General features: G+C 35.9%; 1 protein-coding gene across 1 annotated transcript in view; it reads left to right on the top strand.

The window, feature by feature from the left end:
- KCNH5 (potassium voltage-gated channel subfamily H member 5) overlaps window positions 1–20,165 on the top strand; it is a 277,609-nt gene that overhangs the window by 165,527 nt on the left and 91,917 nt on the right. The window contains exon 8 of the mRNA XM_002914166.3: window positions 14,116–14,315. Coding sequence (XP_002914212.1) covers window positions 14,116–14,315 — 200 coding nt within the window. The remainder of the gene's footprint in view (window positions 1–14,115; window positions 14,316–20,165) is intronic.

Here is a 20,165-nt window from a genome sequence, read left to right as displayed (position 1 = left end):
TGCATCGGAATCCGGGGATGTACTGTATGGTGATTAACATAATATAATAAAATAAAATTAAAAAAAAAAAAAAGAATGGAATGACCCATAGTGTCCCAGGTTAACCTGGGACAGATTGACTAACTTCTGTTGCCCCAACATAACTATTGAGAATGCCCTCTTTTACTCTCAGAGTGTGTTGGTTTGAATGATTAATTGGACAGACAGCTTAGATTAGGGAGGAAACAAGAGCCAGGAGAGGAACAGTGTGTCCTAAAAGTGAAGGAGATAGCACTATTTAAACCCAAGAGAGTAATGAGAGTTGTCAAGGGCAGTGTTAAGTCAGTGATGATGAAACTAACCTGTGATTTTAATGTAGAACAGTCTAAATAGGAAAGTAAGGTCAACCTGTTCCGTGTTGACCTTATCGACTCTTCTTGAACATTTTGCCCAATGTATTATTATTTAAATGATCAGGATTCTTATTGTGTTGATATTTTGTCAGATTTCTGATACCTTGCTGAAGAACATTTTTAAGGAATATGAGAACATTCATAATCATTGCTGAACACAGAATTTTATAACAAAATTGCTTTCAGTGTTAATTTAAAAATTAAAAAAAAATATATAAAATTGCACATGTCTGTATCTCCCATAGTGCCTAGCATTGTGTTTACACACAGTAAGCACTTAATACATGTGTGCTTGATATGTTCATGAATACCCATGGCCAAGGCATGGGGGGGCTAATTATATTTATAAAATGGCTAAAATACCATCCTTAAAAGTTTTGACGGTGTGCATGAAACTTAATGTCTTTATGCTCACACAAACTCATGGTATAATTTTACCAAACAAGGGACAGAGTCCCTATCACTGTTGTAAGAGTTTCATCTTAGTCAGCAACTTTTGTCGGTCACAACTTTTGTTGAAGAATACCCATTCTTCTTGAGGATTTGGAAGGAAATAGATGATTCTGGCCCTGGCTTTAAAAGCTTAAAGAATACATCCATTCAGGGATTATAATTCCTTGCCTTTGATGAAGTGTTTGCTATGTATTACATGAAATTCTCATAAGTAGGAAGATTGTTCATGCTCTGTATAGGCAGCCAGAGAGATTTGGTCATGCTAATGTTCTATTATACTCGCATAGTCAGAGAAATCCTCTCGTCCCCTTATTTATAGAAGGCTAAATTAACTTTCATTTATTCATTCACTAGGCAAAACTCTGACCTGGTTTGAAAAAAAGTAAAGGATATAGTTTCTAACTCTCAGTAGCTCAGAGTCTGGGGAAGTGATAAATAAAATGTGGGGGAAAAATAGTACTGAGTCTGGCAGATAGATCCTTTTTCCCATTGTAGAGATCCTACAGTTTCTCTCAGAGTGCCTTTTCACCTTATAGCCTTTGTGCAGATACTAAATATTTTTAAGGAGGAAGACAGGATCACAGATTTTAGTATTTTAAGAGATTTTGCCAGGTATCCAAGTGCACACTGTATTATAATGGAGAACAGAGATAAGGAGAGCAGTTAGGAGGTTGTTGTGGTTAAACTAGCGATGGGATCACAAGACTGGATCTGAGATGTTAACAGAAAGGAAGCTATAAGAGTTCATCTGAAGGCAGAATGAAAAACTCTTAGTAACTGATTTTATAAAGGACCCTTACAGAGAGAAGTGTCAACAATGGACCAGAGAACAGTAGGGTTGCTATTTTTTTTTTTAAGAGGGAGAGAGGTGGGGTAGAGGCAGAGAGAAAGGGAGAGAGAGAATTTTAAGCAGGGTCCATGCCCAGTGCAGAGCAAAGCACGGGGCTCAATCTCACAACCCTGAGATCATGACCTGACATCAAGAGTCGGATTTAACCGACTAGCAGCAGTAGTGCCCTTGATCAAAATGTCTGCCTCATAAAATTGTTCAGTTTTACCTTTGAAAGTTGTAACATCTCCACCATGTTAAGGGTCTATAGATCATATATGTTGAGAAATGGTCACAGAAAGAAATTTACAATATCTCATCTCCTTTCCCAGCTCCAAAATGAAAGTCTTCACTCCACCACCCAAAGTGCTGTTTACCTGGCTTCAAAACTTGATGTTTTGTGTAGTTTCCAGATAAAAGGGAAGAAGGAGAATAGTGACAAGCAGATGGATTTCTAGACTGGACAAGTTACTCTGGCCACTTCTTTAAAGAAAGGGTTCAAAGATGGCTGATAAAAGATATTTATTTATTGCTGAGTTCAGTGGGCTGACCGTAATAATTGAGAAAAATAGAAGGAGGTGTCCAGCTGAAGGTCATTACAATCATTGTGAAGTGATGACACAGCATCTAAACTAGGTTATAATGGAGGATCAAAGGATACATTTAAAGTACATTTAAGAATGTACAATGTGAGGTGGATATGGGGAGACTAAGTGTTAGATTTGTATTGCTCATGTCCCCTGGGTATTTTGCCTTCTCAGAGTCACAAATTAGAAATTCCATTCTGTCAGTTAAGTGTATATCCAATTTTCTTGAATTTTTAATTCTGTCAAAATAAAGATGAATGCCTGATTAGTATCAATATGTATCATAGTATGTAATAGTTTATAATAGTGAATAAGCATAAGCAACATTAACTAGAATTTTCCTTTTATGTTACAGGGATATTAATCAATAAATTTTGTTTTCTACTGCATTAAATGACCATTTGGATATTGTGGCAATCATAGCAGATTTAAGGGTTTCTTGTCTGTATTCATGTACGCATATCATAGTTTAGTGATGAGTGCATCCTATTTCTAGTTGACCTATAATGTAGACCCTGGGAGTATTTGATTCTTTGAGATCTGCTGTTCCTGTTTAAGAACTTTTGGTCAGATCAATGATTAGTAAACAGCTAACATTGGGTATAAGAGGTCTGATATGACAGGATGATAATCATTTGCAATATCAACATTAAAGCTGATAAGGGTGTTAGGTTGTATAGTTACTGAGACTGAAGCTCTAACCTGACTTTGGGCAGATTAATTTCCTGAATTTGTTTTCTTATGTTTACAGTGAGGATAAAATAGTAACTTAGGGTGATTGTGTGAATTTGATGAGATAACGTATATAAGGCTCATAATAAGAACTAAATAAAGATTTGCTATCACCATTAGCATCTTGGGTTTTTAATGACTTTTCATGAATATGTCACCTGGGGACTGACCTAATTATCCTTTAAAGAGATTTATAGCTCTGTCCTTTCTAAAACTGCAAATAACTTATTCTTTTTGTGAAAATGGTACATGCTTATTGTAAAAATTTAAACGTAGACTAGTTTAAGGAACACAAAAATTGCCACAAATTCTATTGCCCAAATATAGCAACTATTAACATTTTGTAAACATCCTTCTAGTCATGTTTCTATATATACCATAAATCAAAAGCAAAGTTGCATGATATCATCTATGCCACATTCTGTTGGAAGTCACAACGCCAGCCCGGAGTAAAGGAAATAGATTCCACCTGTGGTAGAGAAGCAATAAAGTCTCAATGCAAAGACATGTGCATATCAAGGTGGAAAAAAATTGTGGTCATATTTTGAAATCCACCACAACGGAGTTGCATGAGCGAAGATTTGGAAGTGAGAATGAATTGTATTGAGGGTCAGCAAGAAGACAGGTTGCAAGAGTATATGAGGAGCTCTTGGCCGTTCCACAGGTACTGCTCTTAGGAGCCCTCAGGTTTTTGTCAGTGCCGCTTCACTTTTGGATCTTGGATCAATAATACTTTTGTTTGGGCAAAAAGGTATCTTAATATTATTCAAATACTATGTCTGGTGCTTCCGTTTTAATGTAAGCATGATAGTAAAACCCACTTTATAGATACATAGAAAGAGTAAGTGATTTAATGTTACTCTCTACTTATTGTTTCTTTTTATATTCTGGTGCTAAAGATTACAAAAATGACTTGCAGATATCATTACTGAAAATCAAAGAGTACCAAAAAGCAACTAAAATGTGTATCTAGTACAAAATAAAGAGAAGAGACATAAGTAAAAGAAATTCCATTTTCACCTTAATTACACAATTCTGAACTCACTTTATTTTCCCTCTATTTTTTCATGTAGCTCATAAAACTGAACTTATAACTAGGTAAAGCAGGTTGGTCTTGGCATTCTATAATTTGAGGGGCATAGGAAAATTCCTGTGTCAAAATCATTGAACTGCTATAGTCTGAATCTTATCATTATAGTTTCCTTATTTTGTGTTTTAAAGTTTTTTTAAAGGAAAGATACAATATAAGAATTTATAAATATCCTGAAAAATACAACTTATATCATTATTATCTATTCATTAGATCAGGTAATAATTGAACTCTGTGGGGGTGTGTGTGTGTGTGAATAGAAATTAGAAAAGGAGAAAATGTGCCTTCTCCTAACTTAACAGAGAAAAAAAAATTGGAAACAAAATAGAATTACTAGAAGCACATGTTATTACTTAAGTAACTTATAAAATGTAGTTTATACTTTCAGTTACTCCTAGAAACCAAAACAGTAGCAATTTTTAGACATAGAAAGTAAAAAAAAAAAAAAATCTCCTTAATTGCAAAAACAGACAGGTCCATCATGCTATCTTTTCCAAGTCAGTGTTCTGCCTTTTGTGTTTGTGCTGACCTTTGCCTAGCTTGGCATCACCTGAAATGAACATATCTTATTTTCCTTTAGTCATTTGTACTCAGCTGAAGTTTTAGTCTTTCTTATAACTATGATTTTTGAAAAAGAATGTCAAAATAAAAGTATCTCCTTTCCTTTTGGGCTTGTGTGAGTTACTCTGCATCACCACAATCTCTGACTGTGTGCCTTTTGATTTCCAAACCTCTTCGCATTTCTCCTTCCTCTGTCACTTTCTAAGATGGCTTTAGAATTTCTGAGAAACATAACAAGAGTGACTAGTGTCCCAAGGATGGCGGATCCAGCAGAGCCCTTGCTTGAGATGGTGTTCAGTACCTAAGACAGCTCCCTCTGAAGTGTGTGTGTGTGTGTGTGTGTGTGTGTGTGTGTGTGTGTGTGTGTGACTAATCTCACCTTTGCATCAGCTGAGCAATGCACCAACTGGGAGGATGTGCTGTCCTAAACAGTGAGGTAGGCCCCTGTAAGAAGGGGGGTCAGGCTGGTAGTGGGCATATCAAAGAGAGGGAAGAGATGGGTACTAGGAGGGGGCTGGGGGCCTCTAAAGATAACCCTAATGTCTGGTTGTCTCTGGTTGCCGATATATCTTGATACTTTTTAGGAACTATTGTTTGATTCATAATAAAGGAATCTGAAATGATGAGGTCAGTATTCATTGAGCATCTATTCTTATCAATCTATTATTATCATTCCTCTTATTTCAGAGTCATCGTTCTGTATTTTCCAGCTAGTCTTTATCAAAATTACAAAAACTTCTATAGCTATATAATCGAGGCAAGTGTACTAATTTTATTGGAGTCTAAATGAATTTTGCTGGATTAGAAAGAAAAAGAAGATGGGTTTACTTACCATAAAAAATACAGTAACTGTCACAGAAAGATTAAGTGAAGATCAGGCTATTTGATCCTTTGATTCTTTGTTTTTACTTGAACTTCAATTTCTTGGAGTTCTTCTGAATGAACAACCCTCTTACATCTTTCCATTCATCTCCCTCCCTTTCTTCAATCTTTGATGTTATATTAGTAATTGATTGACAGAGTTTTCTGTTATTATTATATGTATTAATTTCATAAAGTTAAGTGACTCTTTAGGGTATATAGGAAATAATAGCAATAATCATTGCCATGTAATTATTGAGAGTATTTTGATGAAGTCAGTTGTTATGGTACTCATGGGATCATCTATAAGCTGATGCAATCTGTCCAATATTATGCTATAATTTGCTAAGTTCTAAAAATTGTCCCTGCGTGTCCCAATTCATCTCACTAGTTGGCATTTAATTCAAATAATGATTTAATCAACTCATTGTATTAACTGGAATTCCTCCCTTCAAAATTCCAATATCTCTTAGAGAGATAGTATATTAAATAGTTTTTAATATTTAACATAAAGTAATAAGATTCATTTCTAACTGGATAATTGGCACATTTCAGGTACTAAGTGGAGTGGGGCGTAGATTAAGTGAAGACTGGAAAAGAGAAAATATCTGCTCATAAGTGGATGCCTAGAAGGTGCCTACATATTTGGGTCATTGCAAAAGAGCATTCAGGGAAACCAGGAGTCATTATGAGAGAGCTGGAAGGAGAGGAAGACTTTGAAGCCACAGGTTTCTTCACTTTGTCCTAAGACCAACAGGAGTCATTTCATATGTTTTAACAGGCTGAGAGCTACCCATACATTCACAGATTGATGGAACATTTTCCTTCTTAAATATCATTATTAAGGATGGACTTTAGTGAATGTAATAGAATGTAAATAGAAAGGAAATGATGGTTAAACCACCTACTTGGTTTAAAGGTTATCAGAAACGCATTTTCATTGCAGCATTTTAAATTGCTCATTCTAAGGCTAGTGTTTACTTGCCAAGATTTATAAGAAGGTAATTAGGAAAAGTAAATGTTGGATGTCATCATGAACAGTCACAAAAAGTCTAAAAAGTACAAATCATTAATGAGATGAATGGATGCAGCTTGACCTAAGGAGCAAGCAGAATGAAGCGACCGGAGAATGTAATTCCTTCAGAGACCCAGATATCATCATCTTAATCTGTTTTCATGAGAAGCTCCTAAGAGGGGAAGCTGAGTTACAGTTAATTCACTGAACATAGATTTTTGTTTCACTTTGCAAATAATTTAACCATGAGAAAAAAATATATTTATTTTATATACTTGGACTGGCTGTAAGTTTATTTGTGAATTTTTGTAGCCTATGAAAAGGAAAAGATCATTAGCCTTGAGAATGTGATTTGGAACAATTAAAGACTATACTTTTCCGTAGAAAACAGTGCTACTACTTGAGAGCAGGAATTACGTCTGTCTTTTTATCATCATTTTCTTAGTGGCTAGTGTAGTGGCTGGTATAAAATAGATGTTCAATAAATACCTGCTGAATTCAACAATGTTCAATGAGTAATGAAATCTGTGATTAGTGATGATGGCATTATTCAGTCTTTTAATCTATGCCTCCTTTTGAAAACATTAAACATTCATGACCTTAATGTTTATATTATATTAGAATTTTAACATATAAAGTATATTAAATATTTTAAAAGTGTCTCCTAAAATATACTATTGAGCTCTGATGTGCATTGTAAGGAACTCACTCCCCCCATCCCCCAGGTTCTCTGTCCTGTTGAGAATCAGTCTGTTTTATTAAGATTTAAATTATTTTATTCATAAAACTAATCAAACTTAGCAGCTTAAAATAAGAACATCCATTTATTTTACTCTTGAATCGAATTTATGCATGGATAGGAGGTTATGACTTATTTCTGGTCCTTGTGGTATCAGCTGTGGTGGCTTGAGTGGGTCTGGAAAATCCACTTCTTAGTTGGCTCAGGCACAGGCATAGCTGGTTAGCTGATGTTGTCAAGCTGTGTGCTGCACACATAGTTATAGATTGATGGAACATTTTACTTCATATCTTTTATAATTTTTAAAAAAGATTTTACTTATTTATTTTGAGAGAGAGTGTGTGTGTGCATGTCCACAAGAGTGCTCATTCAGGGGAACAGGCAGGGGCAGAAGGAGAAAGAGAATCCCAAGCAGTCAGCATGGAGCCCAATGTGGGTCTGGATTTCATGACCTGAGCCAAAATCAAGTCGGACGCTTAACTGACTAGGCAACCAAACTCTCCTCCTTAATGTCTTAACTATCATTATTAAGTAGAAATAGAAATAGAAAGGAAAGTGATTATTGAATCACTGATATAGCCTTAAGTGTTACCAGCAATGTCTTCTCATATCAGTATTTTAAATTGTTCGGTTTAAGGCCAGTGCTTAGCTGGGAGCTCGGCTATGGCTATTGGTTGGGTGCCTTGATTGCCCTTCATGTAGGCCTCTCTAGAAGAATGCCTGGGCTCCCTCACAACATGGAAGCTGCATTCCAAGAGCAAGCATTCCAACAGCAAGGAATTGGAAGTTTCTAGTTTCTTAAGGCCACGGCCCAGATACTGGCATATGAGCATAGTAACTGTATTCTATCGGTCAGTCATAGAGTATGCCTGGATTCAAAGGGAAGGTTGGAGACCCTGCCTGTCAATGGAAGAGGTGTCAGAGATTTGTGGCCATCTTTAATCTACCATAATTATCTTCAAAATAATTTCTTTGTGTGAACAGGAAAATATAAGACTTTTTAGATAAGATAATTACCCATCTGTATGCCAGAATTACCAAGACTTTAACGATGATAAGCTTGCAAAAGTAGCTTGTCTAAAGTTGTCTTATGCCTGAAAGGCTATGGGAGTGCATATAAAAAGAGGCTTATCAAATTTTGATAAATGGGCCTAATTACTATTAGTAAAGTAGGTAAATTGACTATATAGCATTGCATTCAAAGGGTAAAATTATGTAACAGGCCTCTACAAAACTGGCCAGACCAAGCATGGTCATTCATGTTTGATGAATGATAATGGGCCTTCCTAATTTATTTATTATCTTAATATAGCCAGGGCGTGTGCCACCTAAGCTTCTAAATATTTTATTCTCCTACTCACGTTAATAATGTGTATTCCTTCTGTGTTTTTGTACCACCAGTAGTGAGACTTTGATTAGCAAAATGGATGTTTCTGAAAAACTGTTTCTTAGGTTTTTGGTGTGAGAATATACCGGAAAAAATATTTGAACACTTATTATGTTCCAGAACCTGGTCTATGTTCTAGAAATACAGCAGGGAGCACAAAGAACAAAGCCTGAAATACAGCAGTAAGCGAAAAGGACAAAGCCTATCCCTGCACTCATGGAATTTGCATTTCTAGTGGGGAAGATAGATAAATAAGTAAGTGAGTAAAGAAATAAATAAGTAAATAAATAAGCTGATAAATAAGATTAAGAACGTAGGTGTAGTAAGGTAATGGAGAGTGATCCTGGAGAGAGGGACTGTTTAAAAAGGTAGTCGTGGAGGCCATCCGTGATGAGCTGGGTTTTAAGCAGATAGCTGAACGAGGAGAGGAAAGGTGAGGATCTTGAAGAAGGGTGCTCCAGGCAGAAGAACAGTTAGTGGAAGTGTGCTGACGCGTTAATGACTGTGGTGTGTCTCAGCAGCACCAAGATGCCTAGTGTGACTGGAGCAGGGGAGTGAGGGCAGGTTGGAAGTTAAGATCAGTAGTGCTCTGATTATAGGTGTCCTTGGACCATTACCAAGTTGGATTTAAGTCCTATGATGGGAAGGTTTTAAGTAGAGGAGGGCCACGATCATTTCATTCTTTTTAAAAAAAGATTATTCTTTCTGCTGTGTGAAAAATTGTTTGCCAGCTATTTTGATGATGATGATGATGGTGACGGTGATGATGGTGGTGGTGGTGGTGGTGGTAAGACATAACACTTCATGGAGGGTTGCTTCCTACAGGATTCTCTTTTTAAAACTGTTTTATTTGAGTTATTTCATTTTTTAAAAAGATTTTATTTATTTATTTGACAGAGAGAGCGAGAGAGCACAAGCAGGGGGAACAGGGGGAATAGTAGAGGGAGAGGGAGAAGCAGGCTCCCCGCCAAGCAGGGAACCTGATGCCGGGCTCGATCCCAGGACCCTGAGATTATGACCCAAGCTGAAGGCAGACACTTAACCCTCTGAGCCACCCAGGCACCCCTTGAGTTATCTCATTTAACACAACCCCTTTGTGAAGATTCTTGTGTAACTTTTAAGTTATAAGTGAAGAAATAGAAGCCTAGAGAGTAACTGGCCCATAGACACACAGCTAGCCAGTGGAAAAGCATGTGCTCATAAAGACGATGCAGGGATGTTGGTAAAGTCAGTGAGCAGTGACTGAACTGAGCCTATATTCTGAAGGTAGAGCCAACAGGAATTGTTGATGGATTAGGTATAGGAGATGAGTCAAAAAGTGAATTGAAGGATGACTTTGTAGCTTTTGGTCTGAGCAGCTAGGTGTGGCTTCGCAATTTACTGAGATAAAAAGTACATTTGGTTGTCAGAAAGAGGGTGTTGTAAATTAAAAGTTCTTTTTTGGATATGAAATACTGCTGCCCCTCCCCAAACTAAGACCCAAACGGTTTTTAAAGATTCAGTTATTAAAACCTTTTGGGGTCATCTGTTGTGTCCTATTCAAGGCAGAATGAGAGGGAGAACCAAAGGTCCTCCAAGGGATTAGAAAAGTACTATAAGATAAAAAAGGAAATATTGGTTGATGATAACCACATTGTTGTCAAACATAAGGGCTATTAAAAATAGACATTTTGGAGGTGCCTGAGTGGCTCAGTGGGTTAAGTGTCCTACACTTCATCTCAGCTCAGGTATTGATCTCAGCTCAGGGTCATGAGTGTGGACCCCACATTGGGCTGCACTCCGGGTGTGGCCCCTACTCAAAAAGAACAGACATGTTGGCAAACACACACGACACAGCGATGTGCACATTTATCCTGGGAACACAGACTGCGGCGGGAAGCAGTGTTATTGCTTGCTGCGGAATATTGTTGCTTGCCCTAACTGTGGTCTTTGAAATGTATGCTAGTCCTAAGCATTGAAAAGATTTTTAAGGAAGAAGTAGTTTCTCTTTTCAAAAATATAGATGTATTACACAGATCTGTATATGTGGTAAAATTTTATAAAATTATATTCCAAAAAATGAGTGCATGTAAAACAATGGGGAAGCATGAGTAAGCTCCAGAGTCTTGTTAATTGTATTGTGCTGTTTTCAGTTGCCTGGTTTTGATAAATGTCTTTAGTTGTGTAAGATGTCATCATGGTGAGAAGCAGCATGTGGGTACGTGGTGAACTTTCTGCATGTTTTTTGCAACTTATTTCAAAGTAAAAAAAATTTTTTTTTTAAATACAGATACATATAATTGAAAGTCTTGCCTTAAATTCTGACTTTGTTTCGTCCTACCCAGTGCAAGCCGCCACACTTCCAGGAAGGTGGGAAGCAGAAGTGGGTGTCTTTGTAACATGCCAAACTTCATGGATGTTGATTATACTCTTCATTTATTAATGCTGCACACTTTTAATACTTTGGCAGTTTTATTCATATTTTAGTGCTTAAACTTTTTATATGAGCAGAATGTGTGCATATTTAATGCACCCAAAACGATGAAATGTGTGGTAATTTGTTAAACTAAAAGGCAGAAGTAAGACACTCTGGCAGATACAGCATATTGCAAGCATTTTAGGGAGCCAAACAAGCTGAACATGTCAAAATAATAGGTAGTTCTGTGATATTTATTGACAACTTGTAATAGCTGAACACTATTCAAAAAGATGATTGTAGCATTATTTCATTAACTTCTGAAATGCTCATTATTTAAAAACATAAATTCTCTATTTCTCTTTTCTGAAAATGAAAACTTCTGTATTTTGTTATATGATTCATCTGCCATTAATTTGTTTACTTTTCTTTATTTGTCTTTCCTGATACCAACAATGATGGAATAGAGATGTTAAATCTCTGATTACCTACTTTTTTTGGTTTTTGTTATTAAATATAAATATTCCAAGATTTAAAGACCCATCTTGCCATTGGCAACAACATGGATGGAGCTAGAGAGTATATGCTAAGTGAAGTAAGTCAGTCAGGGAAAGACAAACACCATATGATTTCACTTATATGTGGAATTTAAAAAACAAAACAGATGAACAAAGAAGAAAAAGAGACAAATCAAAAAACAGACTTTTAACTATAGAGAAGAAACAAACTGTTGGTTGCTAGAGGGGCAGTGGGTAGGGGGATGGGTGAAACAGGTGAAGGGGATTAAGAGCACACGTACCTTGATGAGCACCAAGTAATGTATAGAATTGTTGAATCACTATATTGTACACCTGAACCTAAGCGTATGTTAACTACACTGGAAATAAATGAATGAATGAATAAATAAATAAATTCCCAGTTGAGAAATGTCAGCACTATATTGTTCCTACTCAGTTTTGTTTCGTGTTGTGTTTTATTTTTTTAATTATTTTTTAAAGTTTTAATAGAATTTTATTTATTTCTTTTTAAATGATTTTTTATTATGTTATGTTAGTCACCATACAATATGTCCTTAGTTTTTGATGAAGTGTTCCATGATTCATTTTTGTGCATAACACCCTGCGCTCCATGCAATACGTGCTCGTGTTGTGTTTTAGCAAAGCAAGGATTATTGGGCAATAGTAAAGTGATACAGTACAAAACTCCTGAAGAGGTAGGGGACCCGAGAAAGTTGCCTTGTTTCCTACTCAGTTTCAACAAAATATCGTGGGTCTTAAAAATTGTTCTGAACTGGCATCAAAATCCCTAAATAACAACAAAAGAACGACTGAGTAAATGCTTATAAAATCACAGCTTTCTATTGTAAATTTATTTATTTTTTCCAGGAATTTATTTCTTATTTTTTATTTTATTTTTTTATTATGTTAGTCACCATATAGTACATTTATAATTTGTTGTATTGAAAGAACAACTTTTCTTAAAAAAAAAGGAATGATTTCTGAAAATGGATTAAGGTTCTGAAGTTGCTTTACTAGCTTGATTTTATTTTATTTATTTATTTATTTTTTTTAAAGATTTTTTTTTTTTTAAAGATTTTATTTATTTATTTGACAGAGATAGAGACAGCCAGTGAGAGAGGGAACACAAGCAAGGGGGAGTGGGAGAGGAAGAAGCAGGCTCATAGCAGAGGAGCCTGATGTGGGGCTCGATCCCATAACGCCGGGATCACGCCCTGAGCCGAAGGCAGATGCTTAACCGCTGTGCCACCCAGGTGCCCCTACTAGCTTGATTTTATATCACTGTCATTAAACGGAATTTGGCTGATGAAACTGCAGGATGAAACAGACCGTACTATTTTTCAAATGCTTGGAGGATGTAGAATGGAAGTGACCGCTGGTTGATACTCCACTTATTTGTGAAATGCTTATGGAAAGTATGTGGTTGCTAAACACCGTGTTTATGAACATTAAGGGGAATAAAATACCACCCCTTTTCAAAAGAGCTTGTTGCCAAGCAAGGATGGCCAGAAGGACAGGATAGGGTGGGGTGGGTGGGATTGGAGGTATGTTGAGTTTGGGCTGAACTCAATTGTTTTTAAAAGCTTTTACAAGATGAGGTCAACATTAGTAGCCCGACCACATCTGGAGAGAGAAGAGTTGGTGAATTATGGGTTGAGAGAGGGGGTAGCAGTCAGGGGCATTAAAAAATCCTGCATTCATAGGGCTCTGTAGATAAGTAACAGTGATCTGCAAGTTGGCTTTAAAATGATGGAATAAAAAAACTTACAATGCTGGGATTTAACATTATATTATTATTATTATTATTTTAAAGATTTTATTTATTTGAGAGAGAGAGAGCTCACGCACACACACATATATGAGTGGGGGGAAGGGGCAGGACTCTGGGATCATGACCTGAGCTGAAGGCAGATGCTTAATTGACTGAGCCACCCAGGTGCCCCTAAACATGATATTAAACATGAGTTTAATAACTGGAATTTTCAGACACTTGCAAAGTTTTAGTTTAGCTATTTATTCCAATCCTGTTTCCTTATTTTAAAAAATGGAACTCTTTAATTTGTCTTTACTCCCTATATTTCTGATGTTCTGTTAAAAATATTTGTTAGCAGAGAAGTATTCCAAAAAGCTGGAAGCAGCAAGCAGTGCAAAAGAGCATACATTTCTAAACCAGATCATCAATTCCTGGAAAATTTAAATTGATGCGGCTTGGTTCAGGAGGACAAGGCAGCAGGATATCTTTAGTCATAAGGCTAGAATTCCTCAGGCAAATTATAGCTCTGGCTTATCTAATTCTTTAGGAAGTTGATTAGCCCCTCTAATGTTTTGCCACGTGGACTGGGATGGCACAGACTCACGACGTCACGTTTCTCAGACTGAAGGTAACATTTACTGAGTGAATACCAAATTCCAGGCACTCTTCTCAGGGGTTAACATGCATTAATCTCTAGAAGTTTATAAAGACATCTCTGACAAATGATTCCTTGGTTAATAAATATTCATATTTATTTTTCACTTGGGATATTCATTATATTTTCATTATTTCTTCTCTTTCAGCTCTTCTTTATGCAACTATTTTTGGAAACGTTACCACAATTTTCCAGCAAATGTATGCCAACACCAACCGCTACCACGAGATGCTGAATAATGTGCGGGATTTTCTGAAACTTTATCAGGTCCCCAAAGGCCTTAGTGAACGAGTCATGGATTATATTGTCTCAACGTGGTCCATGTCAAAAGGCATTGACACAGAGAAGGTATGGGTTATTGTTGTTGTTGTTGTTATTTATTTTCCATTTCAGTAGGCTCTTCAGAGTCTTGTAGCTTTCCCACTCATACATTGCTTGTATAATTGCTTCATAAGTGTTCCTCTGTTTTTCATAAGCGACGTATCAATCAATCGTAGTATGTATTGAGTGCTTAGAAGGGGCAAAGCACTCAACCATTAATCATCAATTTAGAAATTTTGGTTTCTGAAAACAACTGATTACTCCATTTCCCTAAAACACTCATTACCACTCAAAGTAATTTGCTGAATTCCTCTAAAAGTAATGATGCTGCCATCTCTCCTGGTCAGTTTTATTATTGATTTCTCGTTTGACTTTTTTGCCCATTTAAAATTTAGAAAGAAGCTTCCTTGCTTATAAAGAAAAAAAGTTATATGTCTTCTATGCTGTCCTCCACTTAAATCTCTTCCCTCTCTCACATGTGTTTACAAAGCAACATAAAATTCTTTATTTTTCTCTTTTCCTTACACAAATCTATGAAGTGAATACTACCTCCCCACTCATCTGACATTTCTAATTTCTTGCTTGTCTTTTCATGAAACCTCTTCTAATTTTTCCCGTCTTATATTAGAAAAGAAGGACCCAAAGTCCTCCTTAAAATAAACAAAACCAAATTAAAAAAATAAATTCCCACGTCCTACACCCAGCGATTCACATCCAATATGAGGGGAGGACAAAGAGACTGCACATGAGTTTTCAAGAAAACCCATCTGGAGCTCTTTTGCTTTACAAGCATCCGTGGAGGCAATTATTTTTAGGTACTGAATTTTGACGTGATGACCACTTAGTACATTACTTTCCTTGCCATTTCCCACAAACTCGATTTGTTCTTTTAATCATATCATGTTGACTTGGAGTTTTTCTTTAAGGTCTGTTCAGTAAGCACCTTTCATTGTCAAAGGGAAAGAGCAAATGAGCAAAGTTGATGTTCAGCTGGAGGAATTTCACTGAGGTAGTTTTAAGCCAGAACAGCTGTTGTTAGGAGCAGCTGGTTGAGGGTATAATTAGGGGTCAGACATGGAAGACTTGGGGGAGGGAGGCCTTCAGAGGAAGTGCAGGTGAGATGCTTGGCGGAAGGGGGGGAAATTATTCGAGGAATCCTGAAAGAGGATGAGATTTCTCCCTCTTTCAATGAATCTTACAAGCTGCAGTATCAATTTCCTAGTTAAATGGCTAGTAAAATGGAATGTATGACTACAGACAGGAAAAGGACAAACTACGTTCTGTGGAATTTGATTTATTTATGCCTGAACCAAACATTATATGGTTGTAGGGAGGGTATCTTGAGAAGGAGGAGAATCTTTCTCAGGGACACAGGTGGGACTCAGTGTTGAAGACATTAAATGCATGATGTTCTTGGAGGTCCACATTCAGTGAAACTGAGATCGAGAGGCAATGGTCTATATACCCTGTTGATCACCATCTCAGTCAGAAGCTTTTCCTTTCGGAAAATGCAGTGGGGGCACATGGTAGCTGGCAGAAAGCATCAGCCAGATGATTGAATAAGGGCGCTTTTCGTTTGAAAAGAGACTGACCCATTTCCTATGCCACAGAGCTGTTACATGGCAGATTTTTTGAGTCCCTGTTCTCTGTATTCCCAGGTGCTGGGTTAGTTCAGGAAGGAAGCCGATTAGATTCTCACAAGCTGAGGTCTCTTTCAGTGGACCTGTGCACCTGTCTGCTTCCTGATGTAGTTGAGTCTGGAAGTGGACACACCATGCAGCAGGAAACAGTTTCTGGGTTCCTAGTATTTACCATGGGTTTTTTGTTTTGGGGTTTTTTTGTTTTTTGTTTTTGTTTTTGTTTGGTTTGCTTGTTCATTATTGTGGTCACAGAAATGTACTTCTGATTAGTAGAGTATCCACAGAAAGTGGAGTAATAGGAAAAAAAGATTGGGAGGCTAATATTAAAGGTAAAATAAAATGTTAGTTCAAATGAAAAGATTCTTAAATAAGTCAAAATACTAAAGTGTATTAGCTTTTGGATAAGAAAAAAGTCACAAATGTGCTTTCTAACTGAATGGGGAATCCAGAAAGAGTAGTTTTTGACTAAAGGGGGAAGCAGAGTTAAAAAACTGGCAAATATGAAAGGTTTGTTGTGCATGTATAAAAGATATCTAAAGTTTAACTTAATGTGGCAGCAAACTCTCCATGCCTGTATCGATTTTTCCCCATCTATTAAGAAAATCCCCACCCCAATGTGTGAGAACTAGCTGTAACAGAACTGTTAATAAAGGGATATACACCAAAGTCTGGGCCTGGGACAGTTACAAGAGATTCGCATGAATTGTATAGTCAATGATGAATTTAAAAATGCATTCTTACAGAAACAGACTCTGAAGTATAGAGAACAAACTCATGGTTACCAGAGGGCCGAGGGAGGGATGGGTGAATCGGTGGGTGATGGGGTTTAAGGAGTGCAGTTGTGGTGAGGAGCTCTGGGATGTATGGAAGTGCTGAATCACTACATTGTACGCCGGAAACTAATATTACACTGTGTGTTACCTAACTCGAATTTAAGTAAAAGTGTTAAAAAAATGCATCCTTGGCACACTATATGCTCTACTGAACAAAAAGAAAACAAAAATTGTCATTCAACTTTCTGGTTTAGTAGAAAAACTCCAACCAGAGCAGAAGAGCCACATTCCTGTTAGGCATTCAGTAATTTGACAAATAAATAGTGTACATAACATAGAACTTTAAAATATGATAATGAAGTATCAAAGTATAGACACAAGAATTATTAGCCAAAGCAAAGAGTGGGAATAAATATCTCAGAACTAGATTTTACTATAGATAAGAACTGAATGTAAGTTAAAGGACGTATCATAAAGAAGGAATTGATATATTATTTAATATAATTATAAAATGAGCTAAAAATCTCAGAAAATATTTAATAAGGGTTTCCTGCATGGCCTAACATAAATATCAGATGGACTGAGTTACATGTAAAAAATAAGAAACCACAAACTAGTAAAAGGAAAATATGGGACCATGTTTAATTTATCTCTATTAAAGCAATGGAATACATAACGAAGTAACTGATGAATAGATCTGGCTAAAAAATGTAAAACCTTTCGTAAGTAATGAATCATGGAACTTGACATCAAAAACTAGGGATGTACTGTATGGTGACTAACATAACATAATAAAAAATTATTATTAAAAAAAAAGAAAAAATAAAATAACGTGCTGACAAAAAAAATGTAAAACCTTTCATACCAGAAACCATGAAAATGAAAACAAGATAGAGTATTTGCAACAAATATCACAAGTGAAAGGTTAATTACCTTAATATGTAAAGTGATTTTGTAAATGAATAAGAATTACAATACCTGAGGAGAAAGATGAGCTAAGTACATAGTTTATTTATATAAATATACAAAAATACAAATTAGTAATAAACATATAAAATATTATTTTAACTTGTAATAAATAAATATTGAAACAAGAGGCCATTTCTAATATGTCAAATGGACAAAGATAATGCCCACTTTTAGCAAAGCCTGTAGTGACTGACACTATCATATATTTCTGGTTTGTGTGTAATTTCGTGTGGCATTTCTTGAAAGCAGTTTGACCAAGATAATATCTTAAACTGGGGGATATTCTAGAGCTCAGTCCTTGTGCCTCTTCCCTTTTCTGTTCACCTTCTCTCCTTCAGTGATATCATACAATCTTACGACTTTAAAAATGTATGCTAACACTGCCCAAATACAGACACTCATCTCGGATCTGTTCTTGAACTACAGACTCCCCTATCCAGCTGCCTACTCACATCCAGGGAAGCTGTCCAGAACTGAATTCCTCATCATCGTCTCCCATAAACGTGCACCATGGACATTCTTCCCTAAAGCAGTTAATGGAAACTCCACCCCTCAGTTGCTTACACAAACCTCCCCACGTTAAAACCTCCAAATCTTGCTGGTTCCACCTCCAGCGCTCGCCACTCCATTGCCATCTCCTGTTGTATAGCCAAACAACTGGTCTGTCCCATTATAGTATATTCTCCGTACAGCAGCTTTCGAGCTTGTATGGCTTTCATAATAAAGCTTCCTATCATCTTTCTATCTATCTATCTATCATCTATCTATCTATCTATCTATCTATCTATCTATCTATCTATCATCTATCTATTTATCTATCTATTTATCATCTATCTATCTACCTATCTATCATCTATCTATCACATATTCATCTGTACTATAGGCTTTTTTGAGAATAAGAATAAAATTGATTGAGCTTGTTAAAATATAACGGTGGGGAAAAGGAAATGAAAGATTGATGATAGTAATCAAATAAATACTGTAATTAACAATCTTAGCAATATGAATGTATTTGAGGATGTAGCTTTAGTAAATAGCATCTGAATGTTAACAATTATCTTATATTTGATGTCAGAGACCTCTATTCGACTTCCTCAGTAAGCCAGATACTTTGTCTTGCTATGTTTCTTATCTCACATTTTGTTGATAGTCTCTTTCAGATATTTTATTAATGTTGGTTGTTATCAGATTTAACTATGAGTATATACTGAAAAAGATTGAAATGTACAAAGTCAAATGTCTTTGTTCTAATGCTTCTCTTGTTAGTTCTGTTTTGAAACAGTGAGAATTTTTTCAGTTGCTAGTACAATAGAACTTAATGATGCATTGCAGCTAATTAGAGAAGAACCTTCGCCCCAATTATTGACATTTCCTTCTATCATTTCCACATATTTAGTTTTATAGATTTTTTTAATTCAGCTTTACCCCGCAAGCAAATTAATCACTGTGATTTAACTCAGTCTTACCTTGCCTTGTGTGAATAATGCTTTCTCTAATACAAATAGTGGCATTAAAGTCAGGACTGACATGAAGATTGTAGCATTTCTATCAGGAAAGGTTGCCTTAGGCAAGATTTTCTATATGGAACAGTACCGAGATTAATTTTATTTAGTTGAAAGTATTTTATTGATGACTAATTGCTCTAGTTGCTTTAGATTCTTTTCAAATGTAATAACCAAAATCTGTCCTCTGGGCTTTGCTACTTGTAACATCCTGTGTGCACTTAAAAGACTGAGAAATGGGTGGAATGGGTGAGGATTTAAAAAGGAAAAAGGAGATTATGGGAAAAAAATAGAAAGGATGATGAAGCTTAAAACCTTGTCATTTTTTATTTTTCACTGTCTCACTTTTTTTTTTTCTAACATGTAATTTGGAAAAGAGCAGTAAAAAAAAGCTCTTTGGTCTTTGTCTCTTGTTTCATGTGCTTTGTAATAAGCATAAGTATCAGTAGGAAGATGTCATTGTATAAAAAGTTCTGGCAGAAATATGCAAAACATTCGTGCAGAAATATGCCTTTACAATTTAAACAAATTGAGATTTGAATATTTTAAAATCTTAGATTATTTTTTTAACCAAATCTATCAAAGAAGTACTCTACATCTTCCAAATATGGTAGACAATATATTTTGTTTTTCCTACAAGTTAAAGTAACTTCCTTTTAGTCAGTTTACTTTTATCTTTTTTTTTTTAATTGAGAAAAGCATGTCTAAATATTTTTTTTATATTCCTAAATGTGAAGAACCTGGATGACATTTTCATACCTGGCCTCATTTTCTTGGTTCAATATTCAAATATTTCAAGAGGTTCCTATGGCAATGTACAACAGAACCTAAGTGAAGGCACTAGCCTTCCAAGAAAAACTCTACAGACAAATATGCTGTGTTAAATAGATCATGTAAATACATACATGTGAATGTAGTAAAATGAAACTGAATTGGTCTTAACATGCATTAAAAGCACTCTTGTCTTTGGATCAAGAGAGGTAAGAATCATTC

Source organism: Ailuropoda melanoleuca, chromosome 14 (assembly GCF_002007445.2).
Source record: "Ailuropoda melanoleuca isolate Jingjing chromosome 14, ASM200744v2, whole genome shotgun sequence".
Classification (NCBI taxonomy): domain Eukaryota; kingdom Metazoa; phylum Chordata; class Mammalia; order Carnivora; family Ursidae; genus Ailuropoda; species Ailuropoda melanoleuca.
Note: the sequence above shows the minus strand (reverse complement) of the source record. Positions and strands in the feature narration are given on the sequence as shown.